This window comes from Eretmochelys imbricata, chromosome 4 (genome assembly GCF_965152235.1).
Source record: "Eretmochelys imbricata isolate rEreImb1 chromosome 4, rEreImb1.hap1, whole genome shotgun sequence".
Lineage (NCBI taxonomy): Eukaryota > Metazoa > Chordata > Testudines > Cheloniidae > Eretmochelys > Eretmochelys imbricata.
Window position 1 is genome coordinate 122,791,896 of NC_135575.1, and position 21,153 is coordinate 122,813,048.

General features: G+C 43.8%; 1 protein-coding gene across 1 annotated transcript in view; it reads left to right on the forward strand.

Moving 5' to 3' along the window:
• Positions 1-8,925: 8,925 nt before the first annotated feature.
• The window catches only part of SH3TC1 (SH3 domain and tetratricopeptide repeats 1), a 52,771-nt gene continuing 40,543 nt past the window's right edge, over positions 8,926-21,153 (forward strand). The window contains exons 1-2 of the mRNA XM_077814658.1: positions 8,926-9,112; positions 20,489-20,560. Of these exons, the coding sequence (XP_077670784.1) occupies positions 8,926-9,112; positions 20,489-20,560 (259 nt within the window). The remainder of the gene's footprint in view (positions 9,113-20,488; positions 20,561-21,153) is intronic.

A 21,153-nucleotide genomic window follows, 5' to 3' on the forward strand; every position in this document is an offset into this window, starting at 1 on the left:
AAAAATCACCTGGTTTTCAGAAGACCTGCAGTGCACAAATGTTCACAAATGTTCACTTTAAGTTAGGTGCCTAAATGAGGATCTGAATCCATAATTTTTAGGTGCCAAAGTTTGAGAATTTTGAACATAGGATACATTTTTCAAAAACACCGAAGTCCCATTTTCAGAAAGGGGTGTAGGCAATTAGGTGCTTTTGAAAATGTTAACTATGCTGCAAACAGTAGAGTTGTCTCTGTTTAATCTGTCAATGAATAAAAGCCCTAATGAGCTTTTATGAAGGACCGCAAGTTTTCCATTTTACCTCCCCTTAACTTGAGCACTGAGTTTCAAAAGGTGCTGTTTCTGTGTAATAGGGTCATACACTGAAATTATATGTTACATTTTTACTGTATCTAAGTGCTGAGAGTACAATACGTTGGATGGAATATTATTATTTTGATTTACAATTGCGGTAGCCCCTAGAGGACTCTAGCAGATCAGGACCCCATTGTGCTTGAGTACAAGCACCTAATTAATGTCAGTCTTTGCCATATGAGTCTCTGCTATGAGAAGTTTGCAGTCTAAAAGACAAGATGAAACAGGTAGTGAAACAAACAAATTCGGAGAGAAGTGGGTGAGAAGGAAGGGTGAAGTAGCAGCTTTCATAACGTAAACCAATTTATGTTGCAGTGTTGCTGTAGCCATGTAGGTCCCAGGATATTAGAGAGACAAGGTGGGTGAGGTAATATCTTTTATTGGACTTCAGGACTGGAACCTGGACCTGAATATTGGACATGAAAAAGAGCTGTGTGTAGCTCAAAAGCTTGCCTCTTTCACCAACAGAAGTTGGTCCAATGAAAGATATCACCTCACCCACCTTGTCTAACCAAAATATAGGGTGTCTTGAAAATGATGCAACTTCTAAGGGAATTTAGCAGGGTTCAAAGGGGGATTGGACACTAATATGGATAACAAAACTAACAGTTAATGCCAACAAAAAGTATTTGAGGGGAGAGACGCTGTGTTTCATGTTTTAAACAAATCTCTCATTATTAGTAATTAGGATGAGGGCTGATTATACCTCATCATCTACTGTGGAGTTTCTTGCACTTTCTTCTGAAGCACCTTTTGCTGGCCACTGTTGGAAACAGGATACAGGACTAGATGGACCGTGGGTCTGATCCAGGAGAGCAGTTCCTATGTAGGACTATGTTACTATATTGTTCACTTAGCAGGACAGATAGCAGGAACCGAATGGCTCAGGGGCTTTAGAATGGGATAATGGGAAGGAAGCATAGCCCTGCTGTGTGTGGGTCAGAATCTGTAGTGTGGATTAGTTTTGCTGTCCCAATCCTGGCACCAGTTAGACCAGTCTAAAGACTTGTAATTTACAAGAGCTGTCCATGAGCCCCAAGAAGCTCCTCTGAGATAGCTGGGACATAGAGAAACTCCAGCTACAATCCCTTTCCCTCAGACCATGCCCACTGTGTGGGGATGTGGCTGGAAAGAGGTGTGCCTAGGAGCTACAAAGGTGATTCTGCACCATCCAAGCATTCCCCTAGGTGTGAGGAATTCTTCAGGGGCAAGTTATGCCAGCCTTAGGGCTGCTTTGAACCACTGAGTGGCTGAGGAACTGGTTATTGGTGTCAGGTGGCTTGGGTTATGTTCTTGGCTCTGGTACTGATTTCCTGTGTGAGTCGGAGAAACTCACTTCTCTCTGCGTTGGTTTCCTCCTGTGTAAAACTGGGATAATAAATTATAATACTGATCACCACACAGGAATATTGAAGCAAAATTAATGAATGTTTGTAAAGTGTGTTGGAATCCTCAAGTGGAAGGTGCTATATAAGTGCTAAGTACAATGGTCATAGATTGCATGTAGCTTTCTAGGCCACCAGTTCAAACCTGGCCCAGATTAGAAATGGCTTCCTGGTGTCCTATTCAAAATAAATGGGAGTCCCTCCCAATGCAGATCCTAGTTCTAGTTCCACATTGGAAGACACACCACTGCAGTAGGCAATATGTTAGCCTCAGCGAAGGGTCCAGTAATGGCCACCTTTCTGACCTAAAAACATAGTCTTCTCAACTTTCTCACCTCTGAGGTGTACCTTACAAGTCACGTTTGATGCACAGGGCAATAGACAGCATCTTGCATTGAAATGTTCTATGCTGTACCTGATTTGTGGGTACAATCAGAGGGTTTTAAATTTCTTGCTCCTCCATCCACCACTTTACCTAAGGAGTAAATTCACTAAGTCAAAATGGTGGTGATGGAAAACAGTAAGTCTACGCTGTAACTCTTTACTATTTTCTTAAGCATTTTTTAAAAAAAGTTGCAGACAGAGTTAGCCTGATATTTTCCATTCCCCTATCTGTTTTGTTCCACTCTGTGGCGTTTTAAAGTTGCTTTCCAGATACTTTTAAAAGGAAGTGGCAAGGGGGACAAAAATTGTGGGAAAACAGTATTGTTCCGTTTATCTTCCTTCCAAAAGGAAAAATAATGCCTTCCTTTCCCTGCCTGTCCATGCTGAACAACTCTCAAATCAACATGGTTAAGAGCCATGTTAACAAGCTGTACTTAATGCGCAGGAAAATATCTATGGCCTTCTGAGCCACGCATGCCAGAATAGGCTGTTGCTAGTGGCTCTCAGGCAGGCCAGCCTGTTCAGATGAGAGACTGATGTATCTTGCTGAGAAAGCTGATAACAAAACCCAACCTCTAGCTCTACATTAGGATGTGTCAAGCAGTCCAGCTGCTATCTCTGCTCTGTTAGTACTGATACTCATGATAGGCTCTGCAGCTAGGAAATGAGCATTGTTATTCTTATTTATTTATATTATTGTAGTGCTTAGGAGCCCCAGTCAGATCAGAACTCTGGTATGCTAGGCACTGTACAAACAGAACAGCAAGTCCCTGCCCCAAAGAGCATCCCCAGGCCAGGGTGCCACAGCTTTTAAGGAAGGATATCTCCTGTTCTCCCCACATGCACTCACTGAATGAGGAATAGGCTCCTATTCGGAGAGATACAGAAAGCCCATGCAGCTTCCGTGGGACAGCATGCTGTGATACCTATTGGCTTCCAGATCAAGGTTCAAAGAATATGGAATCCTGCTATAGTACCTGTTGGTTTATTTCAAAAAAATCTGTCTAATAACTTCATTTTAAAAAATTCAAATGCATTGACAATCGCTGATTATAAAGAAACAAATTCATTCAGCATAGGAATTGCCATGTAGCACCAAACCCATGGTCCATTCAGTACAGCATCTCATGTTTGACAGAGGTCAGAACCAGCTGTTTCAGATGAAGGTGTAAGTAGTACCCCACAGTGAGCAGTTGTATCCCACATGCAAGCTTCATCCTAACCCCTAGTAGTGAGAGATTGATTAAGCCCTGAATTATGAGGTTTAATGTCCCTTCTAAAGTTGTCTTGGCATTAATTACTATAGCTCTGGATATTCTTGTTCTCCCTCATAAATGTCCATTCCCTCTTTGAGTTGTGCTGACTTCAGTATTAAAAAAACAACTCGTAAGCAAAAGATAACTGGCATTAGCACAATAGATAAGGTAATGTACCAAAGTATGGATTGTTTAGTATGGTTTTGCTCCTTGTTGTATTATTTAACTAGGCACCTGAACTTTCAGTGAGAAGAAGAGAAACATGGTGACTAAAACAATGTTTAATAAGTCCTGTGGAAACCCATCAGTTGCTTGGGACCAGCTTGTCAAACGTATTTAGGTGCATACAGATGCACTTAGCTACCTAGCAGGATTTTTAAAAGTATCTAAGAAGGTTAGGTGCCTAATGCCCATTGAAATAATTGAAAATCTGGTCCCTGGTGCTTATATGTAACCCAATGGATTAAAAAAAGGTAAAAATATAAATATTAGAATTGACAGCTACTGTATCTCACCCATAAACATTAAAGATGGGAAGGGATACTACAGAGAGGAGAATCAGGTTGTCAGGTGCTTGAATGAGACATTTGCTCTTGCTCTGTTACCCTCTGAAGAGCAAAGAGAGAAAACTATCATTGGTACAGACATAGCTTCTCCTGTTCTTTCCCGCTTTGATTTGTCCCTTGGCTTGTGCTCTGAGAAATTCTGTGTCTCATTCTCCTTAAAGTGCTGATATCTATCTTAACATTCTGAGAATTCAGACTTTGTTCTGATACCTTTCAGCATTCTTCTCAATGCATTCCTTCAGGCTAGTGCTCAACCCCATTATATGTGTAACTCTTAAAACACACACACACACACACACACACGTGCACGAAGGAGATAGCAAAAGTTAATTAGTATCTTTTCCATCACTCATTATCCAAATTCCTGGAATTCTAGTCCTTTGTACAGGCTGCTCCCTTCATGTTATATGCATTTGCTAAATTTTAATGAGAATTTGTTTCCATTTACAGATATAAAGTGATGTATATACAGATATTCTGAGCATTGTTGAATGTGTATGATATATTTTGCTATACATTCAGCTCTGCTTTTAGACCAAGATTACCCTTAACATCTGCAAATGTAAAGGACTTTGGAGGTGCCTTGAATAATAGAATTTGAAATACTAGTTCTGGAGTTTAATTATGGAATAATGGTCCAACAATCACCAATCTGAATTGATGTGCATGGGTTCTATCATTCAGATTTTTATTTATACATCCTACTTCCAAAAGTTAGCTCTGAGCATGTAAACCTTTATTGCCTGTGTGATTCTTCACTCATGTGAGCAGTTGCATTGACTTAAATGGGTCAAAAAGGTAAAATATTATTCATTTATTTATTTATATTTTGGTAGTACCCAGATGCCCCAGTCATGGACCAGAATCCCATTGTGCAAATGGTTCCAGATGTGCAATTACTTACGGAACTTTTTGTTTTGCACTTTTGTGCATTTGAAATATTGCGCTTAGGTTTTGATATAGTACCTGTCACTGTGGTCCCTAAGGGCTTGTCTACACTTACTGGGGGATCGATGAGTGGTGATAGATTTTAGCAGGTCTAGTGAAAACCCACTAAAATTGACCACAGATTGCTCTCCCATCCACTCCTGTACTCCACCGGATAGAGAAGAGTAGGGGGAGTCGATGGGAGAGTGTCTCCCATCAACATCGCGTAGTGTGGACCCCGCGGTAAGTAGATCTAAGCTACGTTGATTTGAGTTATGCGTTCAGGTAACCCAAATTGCATAGCTTAGATCAAATTTCCCCTGTAGTGTAGCCAAGGCCTAAGATAGACAGATATAGAGATAATTAGAAAGAAAGAAACCGCTTTATCCTGATTTATTGGTGACATATAGGTTCTAAGTGACGATAGATTTAGAGCTGGATGGGAAATGAAATTTCACAGGATGGGACGACAAAGATTTTGAAAATTTTTCCCTTGGGACAAAATGCACATTTTCATGAAATGCCCTCTCTGCACACCCCCACCCCCCAAATCAGTTTGGGTCAATCAAAACATTTCATTTCAATAATTTTTAAACATTTAATTTTCATTTTGACCATTTTTAAAAAAATTTTCTCTGTATTTAGCTTAAATTTCTAAACAAACCATTGTTTTGAACTGGAAAACTGGAATTTTATATTTCTAGTTTTGACAATTCCAAAACTTTTCCTTAGTTGAGAAATTCTTCAAAAATGATGCTTTCCCATGAAAAATTACATCAGGATGTTCTGATGAACAATATTTTTTCATTGGAAAATGCTCATTTGTCAAAACTTGAACTGTTTGTGGGATATATATCTGTACATATATATAAAATATGAAGGTTTCTACAAATTTGTTGTTTTGAAACAAATTTGGGAAAAGTTTTGAAATTGTCAAAACAGGATGTTTTGACCTTTTTAATTCAATTTTTTGGTTCAACACATTTCCTTTCAAAATGTAAGGTTATTATAAATTAAAAAATCAATTAAAAAGTTCAATTCAAAACAAAACATTTTGAAATTATGGAAACAAAAGGGTTGGATTGACCTGAACTGAATGCTTTGTCAGATTGTCAGTTTGTGAAAATTTTCAAGATTTTCACTTTTTGTCCCAGTTCAGAATGGTTTTTTTTTTTTCAAAATCTTGAAAATTTGCCTGAAACAGGAACACCATTTCCCATCCAGCTCTATTCAGAAGGCACGCACTTAGAGGAGCACAAGCAACATGGAGGACAATGCACTATGGAATATCCTTTCAGACAGGGAGCTGGGAGGACAGAGAAATGACTAGACTGATTATGCAGGCATGGTTAGGGGGGCTTGTCCATAGAGCAACCAGGGTGGTGAAGGTGATTGTTTACCACTCCAGTTCAGGACAAGAGTAAACTATCAACTGCCATGGTTACTCACCAAGTTTTAACCATGTTTAGAGACATAAATGACACCAACAGGTTTGAAACCTGGTATAATTGTACTTAATCTTTTACTGTGAAAGGCTTGTCAAAGCAGGAAAGGATTCCACATGCCTAAGTGGAGTTTACACAAATGCAACAGGGCTTCCTGCAACCAAAGTCAAGCAATGATCAAAAGCATTAGCTAAAGTATGGCTCACTTAAGCCTGGTTCTGTAGAGGGAGGGGTGAGGCCATGCCTCTGCTTTTGCTCCCGATAATTTCCTTTCAGCTCCATCCCTTTTCTCTGGGTATGTCTTATACAGCAAAGAAAAACATGCAGCTGGCCCGTGCCAGCCATCTCGGGCTTGCGTGGCGCAGACTGTGGGGTTGTTTCATTGCTGTGCAGACTTCCGGGCTTGGGATAGAGTCCGAGCTCTGGGATCTTCCAACCCTGCAAGGCCCTAAAGCCAGGGCTCCAGCCCAAGCCCAGAAGTCTACACAGCAATAAAACAGCAGAGTCGGCACTAGGCGTAAGCAGACTAAACAATAGCTCAAAGGGGCCCTCAATTTGCTTTTTTATTATGTGTTGTGTAGAAGGGGCCCCCAAATATTCCCATTTAGAGCCCGCAATGGGGTAGCACTGTGAAACAGCCCTGCAGTCCAAGCCCCGTGAGCCCAAGTCAGCTGGCACAGGCCAGCCACGGGTACTCTTAGAGATCATTCCTCCATGACTCTTGCTTCCAGACTCAGCCCATAATTTCCTGCACCACATACCTCTCCTAGGGTGCTGCAGGGAGCTAATAACTAATTATCCACCTCTGACTTAGCCCTTCTACCCTGAAGATTCCAGCACTGAGGGTGGATCATTAACTGAATCCACAAAAATCAGCCCCCTTTCTTGCGTTCTTTAAGAATGCAGTACCTATACCACCAATCTTGTCCTCTTCAAAATGTTACTGACATTTTTCACTGCATTGCCACTGTGATGTGGATGAATGCTATTCCTGGGAGGCTGTGTGTTAAAGCTAGCAGGGAGTGAACAATCGGCAATGGGCATAAGTAAATTTCATTCTGTCTTTCATTGTTAGTCATACTTATCTCTCTCCCTGCTTATCCAGACATTAATGAATCCAGATTTGCCAAAGCCTTTTCCTGGGGTGTAATGTGCTCAAAGTGCCATGCAGGAAGGAAGCAATCAGAACTAACGTGTAACAGCAGTTACCGTTTTCAAAGCCTTTATAAACCATCAGTTATTAATCCTCACAACATACTAATAAGGTAGATACATTAATATTACTTTCCCCATTTTAAAGTTGGGAAAACTGAGCCAGAGAAGTTAAGTACCGGGGCTTTAGTAAAGGTGTGACATACAAGTGCTGAAAAGAGGCTGCTCTTCAATTTCTAGTCCCTATTACATGTTCTTCATCTGGATTACAGAAAGTTATTTCCTACTGTGCAGCATCCCCCCTGCCATGCGGGATTTGGGAAAGAAACTGCGGGGAGGCGCGAGCCAGAGACTGAAGCCCACACAGCATCAGCAGAATCAGCCTAAGCAGGGGCTGCTGAAGACTTTTAACTGGACTTTTTCTGCCCTCTGTTGATTGGCTGTTTGCTTCAACCTTCTCCTGCCCCCGTCCTCACAGTATCTTCACCTGAGCCTCACTCCACCCTGCTCTCATATCTTCAACCCCTCCCTCTTCTCAACTGCTTGTGTCCCCTTTCATCCCTCTCTCTTCCCTTCTCTTTCACTTTAATCTCTTCTTAATTAACCCCCCCAAAAACCCCTTCCAAACTCCTCCCCCCCAATACCCCCAAACATGGAACTAACGTGATATTTGCTGCCATCACGTCAGTGGCTCTGCTTGTGTGTTATAACTCTTTCCCCTACCCTCTGTCTCTTTTCTGTTTATGAAATTGTTAGCTCCTTGGAGCAGGGATTATCTGTTATTCTCTGTGAACAATGCCTGTCACAAAGGGGCCCTGATCTGGGTTGGTCCCTAGGCGCTGTAGTAATAAACATGATGATTATGATTAGAAAGGGACTACTCTAATAGCTCCCATTACAAAAACTGTACAGTGAATCAGTGGCAGAGCTCGGACTAGAATTCACATGTTCTTGATCCCCGGCCTCTTGCTCAGTCCATGTGACAACACTGCTTCTTTACACCTCCAGATCAGAGTATTGGGGGAGCTTGAGATCTTGTTGGAGAAAAAAATCTGATGATGGAAGGTTTTAAGGAAGAAGCACAGAATTCAACTTACTGTTGAACTGGTGAGCACAGTATAGTTTTTCTTGCTACAAAGAATCCTACAAAGAATACAAAATGGTTGACATGTTTTATTTTTTATTTTTTCAGTATTCAATCAAGGAGAATTCAATTTGTATATGATTTCTCTACTGGGCTGAATGTGATGGAAATGTTTTGCTTGCACACACAGTGCTGAAAGTTGTTGAATACATATTAAAAGCAAAGTCCTAATAGTGAGTTTTTATATACTGTGTTGATTCTCTTTAGAATTCGGACGATGCAAATTCTATAGCACTGCTTGGCATTGCAAGTGATGGAGCTCCAGCAGCAGCAGTGGAATGCAATGTTTCTGTTTTTGGGCTCCACACCCTGATGGAGGAAGAAAGATTCTGCAGCTCTGCTCCCTATCTGGAAAGGAAACAACTTAGCTCTTGGGAAGGAAATAAACAGCAGCTGGGGAGGAGTGTGTCTGATTGTACGCATGTGGCAGCTAATACTGCCATTTCCACATCGATTAACATGGAAGAGGAGGTCTCTTTGCAAGGACAAATGGCCATGGGTAAGTCCTTCACTGTTATATCGTCTGGTCATTTTTGCTCTTCACTTGTTTGAGCTGCACAAAGCTGAGAACTGTTGGGTGTGTTTTCAGTTGTGCACTTTTTTCCCTCCTAAAGAACTTCTACAACTGTTAAACTGAGCAATACAAACAACTATATCTTTCCTTTCCAAAGGGGCTAAATGACCATATTAATGGTTCCTTTTCAGGTTTTTTTCCAGAATATCTTAAATCAGAGGTAAAATAAGGTTTAGGATTACATTGTATCAATATTCCAGGGCCAAGGGAATAGTAGAATATAAGTACTTTGCGAAAGACTCGCTTTTTGCAAAGATCCATCAGACTTCACAAACAGGGTTGATTGGTTTGGACTCCTATGAACACCTAGTTGCTTTAGGGTTGGTGTTGGAGATTCAGTAAGTGACATTCTTCTCTCTGACTCAGAATTGAACTAATATCCAACTATAGTCTTAGAAGGCACTGCGCATCTAGGGCCTCTGTCTTTAGAATTACTGATCATTTGTGTTCATTAAATATTCCATGGACCCCACATTTCTTAGGAGGAGGGTTGTTAATCCAAATGTTCTGAACCAAATACCAACTCCGATAATTATATTCTCCTTACTGAAATTCCCCTAGCAGTTTTAGCTGATTGAGTAAACTTTTTCAAATCCTCCCCTAAATTTATGAGTACTGTTTCTGTAGACTATTTCTCCCAATCATCAAGAACTGCTAGTTTTTACAAATTGTATCTCAAATGGCTTAGGGAGAAATTGTATCCTCTGATGCGCAAATGCAACTCCAATTGCAGTCCAGGAGCCAGGTGCAATCTCCAAGGGCAGAATTCAATCTCCAGTTTAGCTAGATAACTAAGCATGTGACTATCTTTAAACATGCAAAGAGCGCCATTGACTTCAGTGGGACTACTCACATGCTTAAAGTTAGGTATGCCTTAGCTTTACCATTAGGTCCCTGGGCTTGTTTAAGATATCACTTAGATTGGTTTGATATGGGTGTAACTCCAGTAAATCTGAGTGGATTTACTCCTAGGCTACTCTAGTGAAAATGAGATCAGAATCAGAACTTGTATCTATATTTAATTCACACAAATGATTGCTCATGGTCCCTGGTACTTGCATAAGGTTACAGAAAAACTTGTTGGTTTTTTCCCCTGTCATAAATATAAAGGGAAGGGTAAACCCCTTTGAAATCCCTCCTGGCCAGGGGAAAGCTCCTCTCACCTGTAAAGGGTTAAGAAGCTAAAGGTAACCTCGCTGGCACCTGACCAAAATGACCAATGAGGAGACAAGATACTTTCAAAAGCTGGGAGGAGGGAGAGAAACAAAGGGTCTGTGTCTGTCTGTATGCTGGTCTTTGCCAGGGATAGACCAGGAATGGAGTCTTAGAACTTTTAGTAAGTAATCTAGCTAGGTATGTGTTAGATTATGATTTCTTTAAATGGCTGAGTAAAGAATTGTGCTGAATAGAATAACTATTTCTGTCTGTGTATCGTTTTTGTAACTTAAGGTTTTGCCTAGAGGGGTTCTCTATGTTTGAATCTAATTACCCTGTAAGATATCTACCATCCTGATTTTACAGGGGGGATTTCTTTATTTCTATTTACTTCTATTTTTATTAAAAGTCTTCTTGTAAGAAAACTGAATGCTTTTTCATTGTTCTCAGATCCAAGGGTTTGGGTCTGTGGTCACCTATGCAAATTGGTGAGGCTTTTTATCCAACATTTCCCAGGAAAGGGGGGGTGCAAGTGTTGGGAAGATTGTTCATTGTTCTTAAGATCCAAGGGTCTGGGTCTGTAGTCACCTAGGCAAATTGGTGAGGCTTTTTACCAAACCTTGTCCAGGAAGTGGGGTGCAAGGTTTTGGGAAGTATTTTGGGGGGAAGGACGCGTCCAAACAGCTCTTCCCCAGTAACCAGTATTAGTTTGGTGGTGGTAGCGGCCAGTCCAAGGACAACGGGGGGAATATTTTGTACCTTGGGGAAGTTTTTGACCTAAGCTGGTAAAGATAAGCTTAGGAGGTTTTTCATGCAGGTCCCCACATCTGTACCCTAGAGTTCAGAGTGGGGGAGGAACCTTGACATGGTGGCATAGTGGTGGGATTAACCTGAAATCATTTTGAGATCCAGTTGAGATTTTTTGAACTAGAAATACAGATTTTAAAAAGAAATTATTTTTTCCTTTGGAAAGGAAGTCCAGAAAGCAGTTGAAACTGAAAGCAGATTGTTTTTTCTCTGCTTTGTGGCCAAGCAGAGACAAAAGGGGATTATCTTGTGAATTGCAGGTTTTCTTTGCCTGGAGGCAGGGTACTTAACTCCTGCAGGGAAATTCAGAGTCTTCCAACCCAGAGGTTTTTTTTTTTCTTTTCTTCCTAAAAGTAAATAGGGGGTGTGTGTTCTACCCATTTGCTTTTTCTTTGGGCTGGGTAAGCAGGTTTCTAAGTAGTTGGAGGTTTTTTGCTTTAATTTGGGCCCAGAGCAGAGACAAGGGAATTGTCTTTTTCTGTAGGCTGACAATCACTATCAGAGAATAGGTATTCTATTCCAGCACAGCAAAATTTTACAGCCAAGTTTTGTTTGTTTATTTCTAAACCTCGGGTGTAAAGTTAGTTAAAAACAGAGAGGTTAGAATGACCAAATCCTCAGCTCGACTACAGCTGGAATTAGCCAAATTTCAGGCTGAGGAAAAACAAAGGGAACATGAAAGACAGATAGAACTCATGCGGCTGGAGAAGGAGGTACAGGAGGCTGCCCACCAGAGGGAAATGGAGGCAAGGAAGCATGTGGAGGAGGAGAAGGAAAAAGAGAGGAAGCATGTGGAGGAGGAGAAGGAAAAAGAGAGGAAGCATGTGGAGGAGGTGGAGAGGATAAAGGCCCAGCAGAATATACCAACAAACCCTAGCAATCCTTCTCCAGGTACCACTTCCCATCCCAGAAAGTTCCCCACCTACAAGGCAGGTGATGATACTGAGGCCTTCTTAGAAAACTTCGAAAAGGCCTGCCTTGGGTACAACATCTCTACTGACCAATACATGGTAGAGCTGAGGCCGCAGCTCAGTGGACCCTTAGCTGAGGTGGCAGCTGAAATGCCTAAAGAACACATGAACAAGTATGAACTGTTTAAATCCAAGGCGAGAGTCAGAATGGGGATAACACCCGAGCAGTCTCGTCGGAGGTTCAGAGCCCTAAGGTGGAAACCAGACATGTCATTTACCCGACATGCCTACCACATTGTGAAACATTGGGATGCCTGGATATCAGGAGCAAGTGTTGAATCTCCAGTAAATTTGCCCTTCCTAATGCAAATGGAACAATTCTTAGAGGGTGTTCCTGAGGAAATAGAAAGATACATCCTAGATGGGAAACCCAAAACTGTAATCGAGGCAGGAGAGATTGGAGCCAGATGGGTGGAGGTGGCAGAGAAGAAGAAAACTGGTCGCAGTTGGAGTGGAGACCAGAAGGGACCACCCCAGACCACACCCTATTACCGGGGGCCGCCCAAGGCCCCACCTACCTCCCAAAGAACCCTCCAGACCCCTTATCGTCCCACCACCCCGTTCTCCAGCAACCCTCCTCGCCCCAGTGACCCGTCAGCTGGACGATGTTTTAAGTGTAACGAGCTGGGGCATGTGAAGGCCAACTGCCCCAAGAACCCCAACAGATTACAGTTCATTGCACCGGAATCACACCAGAGGTCCACAGGCCCAGATACCTCCCAGATACCCTTGGAGCGGAGGGAAACTGTGAGTGTGGACAGGAAGAAGGTCACCGCGTGGAGGGACACCGGAGCACAAGTGTCAGCTATCCATGCTTCCTTAGTGGACCCCAATTTAATCAACCCAGAGATCCAAGTGACGATTCAACCCTTCAAGTCCAACTCTTTCAATTTGCCTACAGCCAAGTTGCCTGTCCAGTACAAGGGCTGGTCAGGAACATGGACTTTTGCAGTCTATGATGATTATCCCATTCCCATGCTGTTGGGGGAAGACTTGGCGAAGCATGTGAAGCAGGCCAAGAGGGTGGGAACGGTCACCCGCAGCCAGGCTAAACAAGCCGTGAGGCCTAGCTCTGTTCCGGAAACTGCTATCAGGACCCGGTCAGAGGAGATGGACCTGGACCTCAGGCCAATGTCTGCAACAGCAGTAGTGGATCCAGTCCCAGAGACCTAGACGGAACCAGTCCCAGAACCGGAACCAGCCGAACAACCAACACCAGACCCCGTGTCAGCACTGAATCCAGTACTTGCAACCTCAACACCAGAGGGCCCCACTGAACCTGAACTGTCAGCAGCCGATAACCCTACACAAGAGGCTCAGCCGGAGCCTGAATCCCAACATAGTGCACCAGCGGAGAGCGGTTCACAGTCAACAGAAACAGATCCATCCCCTATATCGCTTCCAGAGGGACCAAGCCTAGGTCCACAATCCAATGAGGAACTGATGTCCCCAGCATCAAGGGAACAGTTCCAGACCGAACAGGAAGCAGATGAAAGCCTCCAGAGAGCTTGGACGGCGGCACGGAGCAACCCACCGCCTCTCAGCTCTTCTAATCGATCCAGGTTTGTTGTAGAAAGAGGACTTTTATACAAGGAAACTCTTTCTGGTGGACACCAGGAAGACTGGCATCCTCAGAGACAGTTGGTAGTTCCAACTAAATACCGGGCCAAGCTCTTGAGCTTAGCCCATGATCACCCTAGTGGCCATGCTGGGGTGAACAGGACCAAAGACCGTTTGGGGGGATCATTCCACTGGGAGGGAATGGGCAAGGATGTTTCTACCTATGTCGAGTCTTGTGAGGTGTGCCAAAGAGTGGGAAAACCCCAAGACCAGGTCAAAGCCCCTCTCCAGCCACTCCCCATCATTGAAGTTCCATTTCAACGAGTAGCTGTGGATATTCTGGGTCCTTTTCCGAAAAAGACACCCAGAGGAAAGCAGTACATACTGACTTCCATGGATTTTGCCACCCGATGGCCGGAAGCAGTAGCTCTAAGCAACACCAGGGCTAAAAGTGTGTGCCAGGCACTAGCAGACATTTTTGGCCGGGTAGGTTGGCCCTCCGGCATCCTCACAGATGCAGGGACTAATTTCCTGGCAGGAACTATGAAAAACCTTTGGGAAGCTCATGGGGTAAATCACTTGGTTGCCACTCCTTACCACCATCAAACAAATGGCATGGTGGAGAAGTTTAATGGAACTTTGGGGGCCATGATACGTAAATTCGTAAATGAGCACTCCAATGATTGGGACCTAGTGTTGCAGCAGTTGCTCTTTGCCTACAGAGCTGTACCACATCCCAGTTTAGGGTTTTCCCCATTTGAACTTGTATATGGCCGTGAGGTTAAGGGGCCATTGCAGTTGGTGAAGCAGCAATGGGAGGGATTTACACCTTCTCCAGGAACTAACATTCTGGACTTTGTAACCAACCTACAAAACACCCTCCGAACCTCTTTAGCCCTTGCTAGAGAAAACTTACAGGATGCTCAAAAAGAGCAAAAAGCCTGGTATGATAAACATGCCAGAGAGCGTTCCTTCAAAGTAGGAGACCAGGTCATGGTCTTAAAGGCGCTCCAGGCCCATAAAATGGAAGCATCGTGGGAAGGGCCATTCATGGTCCAGGAGCGCCTGGGAGCTGTTAATTATCTCATAGCATTCCCCACCTCCAACCGAAAGCCTAAGGTGTACCATATTAATTCTCTAAAGCCCTTTTATTCCAGAGAATTAAAGGTTTGTCAGTTTACAGCCCAGGGAGAAGATGATGCTGAGTGGCCTGAAGGTGTCTACTACGAAGGGAAATGTGCTGGTGGTGTGGAAGAGGTGAACCTCTCCATGACCCTTGGGCGTATGCAGCAACAGCAGATCCAGGAGCTGTGCACTAGCTACGCGCCAACGTTCTCAGCCACCCCAGGACTGACTGAATGGGCATACCACTCCATTGACACAGGTAATGCTCACCCAATTAGGGTCCACCCTTACCGGGTGTCTCCTCAAGCTAAAACTGCTATAGAACGGGAGATCCAGGATATGTTACAGATGGGTGTAATCCGCCCCTCTGAAAGTGCATGGGCATCTCCAGTGGTTCTAGTTCCCAAACCAGATGGGGAAATACGTTTTTGCGTGGACTACCGTAAGCTAAATGCTGTAACTCGCCCAGACAACTATCCAATGCCACGCACAGATGAACTATTAGAGAAACTGGGACGGGCCCAGTTCATCTCTACCTTGGACTTAACCAAGGGGTACTGGCAGGTACCGCTAGATGAATCTGCCAAGGAAAGATCAGCCTTCATCATACATCTCGGGCTGTATGAATTTAATGTACTCCCTTTCGGGCTGCGAAATGCACCCGCCACTTTCCAAAGACTTGTAGATGGTCTCCTAGCGGGATTAGGAGAATATGCAGTCGTCTACCTTGACGACGTGGCCATATTTTTGGATTCCTGGGCAGACCACCTGGAACATCTACAAAAAGTCCTTGAGTGCATAAGGGAGGCAGGACTAACTGTTAAGGCTAAGAAGTGTCAAATAGGCCTAAACAGAGTGACTTACCTTGGACACCAGGTGGGTCAAGGAACTATCAGCCCCCTACAGGCCACAGTGGATGCTATCCAAAAGTGGCCTGTCCCAAAGTCAAAGAAACAGGTTCAATCCTTCTTAGGCTTGGCCGGTTATTACAGACGATTTGTACCGCACTACAGCCAAATCGCTGCCCCACTGACAGACCTAACCAAAAAGAAACAGCCAAATGCTGTTCAGTGGACCGGAAAGTGTCAGAAGGCCTTTAACAAGCTTAAAGCGACACTCATGTCTGACCCTGTACTAAGGGCCCCAGACTTTGACAAACCGTTCCTAGTAACCACAGATGCATCCGAGCGTGGTGTGGGAGCAGTTTTAATGCAGAAAGGACCTGATCAAGAATTCCACCCTGTAGTGTTTCTCAGCAAAAAACTGTCTGAGAGGGAAAGCAACTGGTCAGTCACTGAAAAAGAATGTTATGCCATTGTCTACGCTCTGGAAAAGCTACGCCCATATGTTTGGGGACGGCGTTTCCACCTGCAAACCGACCATGCTGCACTGAAGTGGCTTCACACCGTCAAAGAAACTAACAAAAAACTTCTTCGGTGGAGTTTAGCTCTCCAAGATTTTGATTTCGACATCCAACACATCTCAGGAGCTTCTAACAAAGTGGCTGATGCACTCTCCCGTGAAAGTTTCCCAGAATCAACTGGTTAAAATCGTCCTTGAGATGTGGAAAATATTGTTCGTCTTTATGTACTTGGTAGTATATTTAGAGATGCATGTGTCTTATTAACTCTGTTTTTCCTAGAGCTCCAGGAAGAAATCCCAGCCAGTGTTTCACCCTAGCTGAGATTTGGGGGGCGTGTCATAAATATAAAGGGAAGGGTAAACCCCTTTGAAATCCCTCCTGGCCAGGGGAAAGCTCCTCTCACCTGTAAAGGGTTAAGAAGCTAAAGGTAACCTCGCTGGCACCTGACCAAAATGACCAATGAGGAGACAAGATACTTTCAAAAGCTGGGAGGAGGGAGAGAAACAAAGGGTCTGTGTCTGTCTGTATGCTGGTCTTTGCCAGGGATAGACCAGGAATGGAGTCTTAGAACTTTTAGTAAGTAATCTAGCTAGGTATGTGTTAGATTATGATTTCTTTAAATGGCTGAGTAAAGAATTGTGCTGAATAGAATAACTATTTCTGCCTGTGTATCGTTTTTGTAACTTAAGGTTTTGCCTAGAGGGGTTCTCTATGTTTGAATCTAATTACCCTGTAAGATATCTACCATCCTGATTTTACAGGGGGGATTTCTTTATTTCTATTTACTTCTATTTTTATTAAAAGTCTTCTTGTAAGAAAACTGAATGCTTTTTCATTGTTCTCAGATCCAAGGGTTTGGGTCTGTGGTCACCTATGCAAATTGGTGAGGCTTTTTATCCAACATTTCCCAGGAAAGGGGGGGTGCAAGTGTTGGGAAGATTGTTCATTGTTCTTAAGATCCAAGGGTCTGGGTCTGTAGTCACCTAGGCAAATTGGTGAGGCTTTTTACCAGACCTTGTCCAGGAAGTGGGGTGCAAGGTTTTGGGAAGTATTTTGGGGGGAAGGACGCGTCCAAACAGCTCTTCCCCAGTAACCAGTATTAGTTTGGTGGTGGTAGCGGCCAGTCCAAGGACAACGGGGGGAATATTTTGTACCTTGGGGAAGTTTTTGACCTAAGCTGGTAAAGATAAGCTTAGGAGGTTTTTCATGCAGGTCCCCACATCTGTACCCTAGAGTTCAGAGTGGGGGAGGAACCTTGACATCCCCCCTGAAACTGATATATGTGAAAATGGTTATTATCCATTGAAGCAATTAGTGAGTCATAAATAAACTTTTGAAAAAGTTAGTCCCTGGTGCTGTATCAATAGCAATAGTGACAAGTCCACATATCAAAACCAGTTCCTAATTAAGCGGCACTCTAGACTTCTATTCATGCTCAAAGCAGTAGCATGTCATTGTAGTTCTAAAAAGTGGCTTGTTTTGGGCTTGTGACTAAGCACAGAATCAGAGCTGACAGTCTGGATGCGAAATGATTATACTTATGATAATAATACTCATTAAATCCAGTTAGGCCTCTTCCGCAGCTGCCATATTGCCAGATTTAACTCAAACTGAAAGGTATGTTAAATGTTTTGCATCTATTTTCTCTTCCCTCTTCCATCCAGGTCAGCAATATAGAGAGAAGGATGAAGCCTTTTAGTCCTTTTACATGGAGTCTTTGTTATTCAAAGACTGATAGAGATTAGATTGGAGGTTTTTTTAAAACTGTACATTTGAATTAGTTGACTAGATAAGAAGTAGATATTGAGGGGACAAACTTACTGAGTATTTGCTCAATGTCAAACAATCCCATAAGGATGCAGCCATAGGACCCCACACAAACACCGGCTGGTATGCCTGGAAGAAAGGAGATAAATGTAAATATATTGTTATCCCATCCCTCTGAAACTCATGGAAACCATCTCAATGGACTGAGAGAGGCCAGAAAAGATCTACTCATGGGTATCACTTATATAATCTGTAATACTTACAATGGTGACAAGTGTCTTATATCGTCCCCTTCTCATCCTAATGAGGTTTCCTTGTGCTAGATCAGTGGTTTTCAGCCAGAGGCCTAAGGCCCTCTGGGGGGCCACAAGCAGGTTTCAGGGGGTTCGCCAAAATAAACCAGAGGGCAGGGCCAGCATTAGATTATCTGGTGCTCAGGGCAGAAAGCCGAAGCCTGAGCTGCACAGGGCTGAAGCCAAAGCCCGAGCAATGTAGCGTGGGGCCATAGGCAGTGCTCTGCTTGTTACCCCCTAATGCTGGCCCTGACTTTTAATCTATCGGATATGCAGAAAAACAGTTGTTTGGGGCACAGGTGGGCTGTGGAGGTTTTTATAGCGTGTTGGGGGGGCCTCAGAAAGAAAAAGGTTGATAAAGTATTATCTGTGCTAGATAATACTCATGTGGTCAGTGTTACCTTGTGCAGAGTCACAATTCATAAATGAGCCCCTGGGGTGTGCTGGACTGCTGCAGGGGGTTCCCATGGCTACCTAGTTCCCGAGAATCCTGCTGCAGTGGGAGCTGTGGAGGCTTGTGAGGCAGACGTTCTCCTTTTCTCACCTCCACCCAACCTGCCGGGTACGTGAGTTTGTCTAGCTCCAGAGCGTGAGTTAAAACCGGTGGTTGGCACTGAGCGAGTGCTACACTGCTGCTGCCTCTGCAATGGGTCTGGGACCGCACCCCAGCCTACTCTGCAAGGAGGCAAACATTACTGGCTCCCCTCAACATGAGGTGTATTCACGCAATGCCGTGGGACTGGGTTGAAAACACTGAGTGGAAATAGGTTTCAGAGTAACAGCCGTGTTAGTCTGTATTCGCAAAAAGAAAAGGAGTCCTTGTGGCACCTTAGAGACTAGCCAATTTATTTGAGCATGAGTTTTCGTGAGCTACAGCTCACTTCATCAGATGCATCTGATGAAGTGAGCTGTAGCTCACGAAAGCTCATGCTCAAATAAATTGGTTAGTCTCTAAGGTGCCACAAGGACTCCTTTTCTTTTTGAGTGGAAATAGAATCACAGAATATGCCGGTTTACACTGCTGAAGTCCTGCGGGGGAGAAGGAAGGGCTGGAACTCGCAGAGGCATGCATACCGGGAGGCAGGGGCGCCGTCTCTTCACACTGCAGCCTCCACAGTATTGCCAATTGAACAAGTTTGTCACTAGATCTGGTGATTATTATTTTTTTTTTTTAGGTCTGCTACAGATTTTTTCAAGCTTCGCTGTGACAAGTCACCGAACTAAACTTTTAATGGCATCTGGTGACATTCTGGTGACTTTTGCTAGATCTAGTGATAGAATCACTTAATTGGTGACACTGGACAGAAGACAGACCTGAGGAGCTGAGATCCATGGGGGGCAGGAATGGGGGTGACTGGGGTAGCACTGAGTATGTCAAGGGGCCTGGGGTTAAGCGGAGGGAGAGCAGGGGAGATATTGGGGGCTAGAGGCAGGACAGGGATGATATTGGGGCTGAGAGCAGAAGGCAGGAAAGGGGAGATATTGGGGCTCAGGGCATGGCGATATTGCGACTGAAGGCAGAGGGATATTGTTGATCAGGGGAGAGTAGGTGGCTCTGTGACTGGTAAGGAGAGGATTAAAAGAATCATGGTCAGCCAGAGAAGGGGGAGTGGAAGGGGCTTGGGCAGGGGCATGTGGGGCAGCTGGAGAGTCCCCGCTCCATTGCTGGGAAGACCACGCTGGGCAATTCCTGTCCACCGGCCCTGGAGAGCTCAGTTGCAGGTTGCTCTTCTGGGTTGGGCTCTGTGGTACAACCCTTGCCATTTAGAGTTTCCTGCCCCTGGAGATGCAGATCCCAGCGTGGTGGGCTCAGCTCGGGTGGAAGGTGCCTGATGTGAGTGGAAGGAAAGATGGCAGTTGAGCTGGGTTTGGACTCTGGAGGGAGGGGTTCCCCATCCCTCATGGGGAACCACTAAAACTGGCTCCTCGCTCTGAAAAGAGAGATGGCAGAGGGTTACTGAGCCTCCATCTCTTCTTCCAGAGCAGACCCAGAAGTGAAAGAGGCAGCGTGAGGAGATTTTTCCAGTGCCTTACAGCATGGCCACTCAGTTTACTGAGCTGCCATCTCTCCTTCTGGAGTGAGGTGACTTAAAAAACCCTTAAATTCCCTTAAGAAGTCTTTGGGACTTTCTTTGTGCATAAACAACCTTTTTCCTTTACTGTTCACTGCAAAGGATCAGAACTTTAAAAATATGTTTATGCTGTTTTTACTCAGTCTGATTATGAAAATGCCTCTTACTAGACATTTTATTTGTTATAGACTTTTCTCAGAATAACTGCTTGAAGGCCAGTTCAAGGATACCACCCAGTCCAGCAGAAAGTTTTCCAACAGGTAGGAAGGACCTTTTTCTCTGTTACACATCATTTGAGTATTTGCTTTTTTCCACTAACCTTTGTTCTTCAGCTGAGCTACTAGATAAGTGATATTTCCAGGGTTGCCAACTCTTGCAATTTTATCACAAGTCTCACAATGTTTAATGTTTTTTTTTAAAACCTTAGCTCCTGGAGGCATGTGATATGTTGAGAATCTCAGCTTTTATTTAAAAAAACAAAATTCAAAGTCTTCATGGATAAAAGCCTGAAAATGTTTACAGATTGTACCTTCAATGGTCTCAAGCCAGAAGGCACCATAAGAAGAACTTAATATTTATGGTATATCATGATTTTCAAGTCAATCTCGTGATCTTTAGGGCCCTCTCTATGTTTTGTGAACCCTTAGGTTTGGCCGTGCTGTATCCGTTAGCAAAGATGTAGGAATACTTTCCGGGTACGGAGGTGCAGCAGGGTTGCAGTCCTAGTATTTATGGGAGTTGAGCCCTAGTACTTATGGTTGTTGAGCAGCTCATGTTCTGCTCAATGACTTGAAAATGTCATATTTCTGTTCTGTTTGTTTAGATTTCCCCCCCCTCACCTGTGGGGAAAATA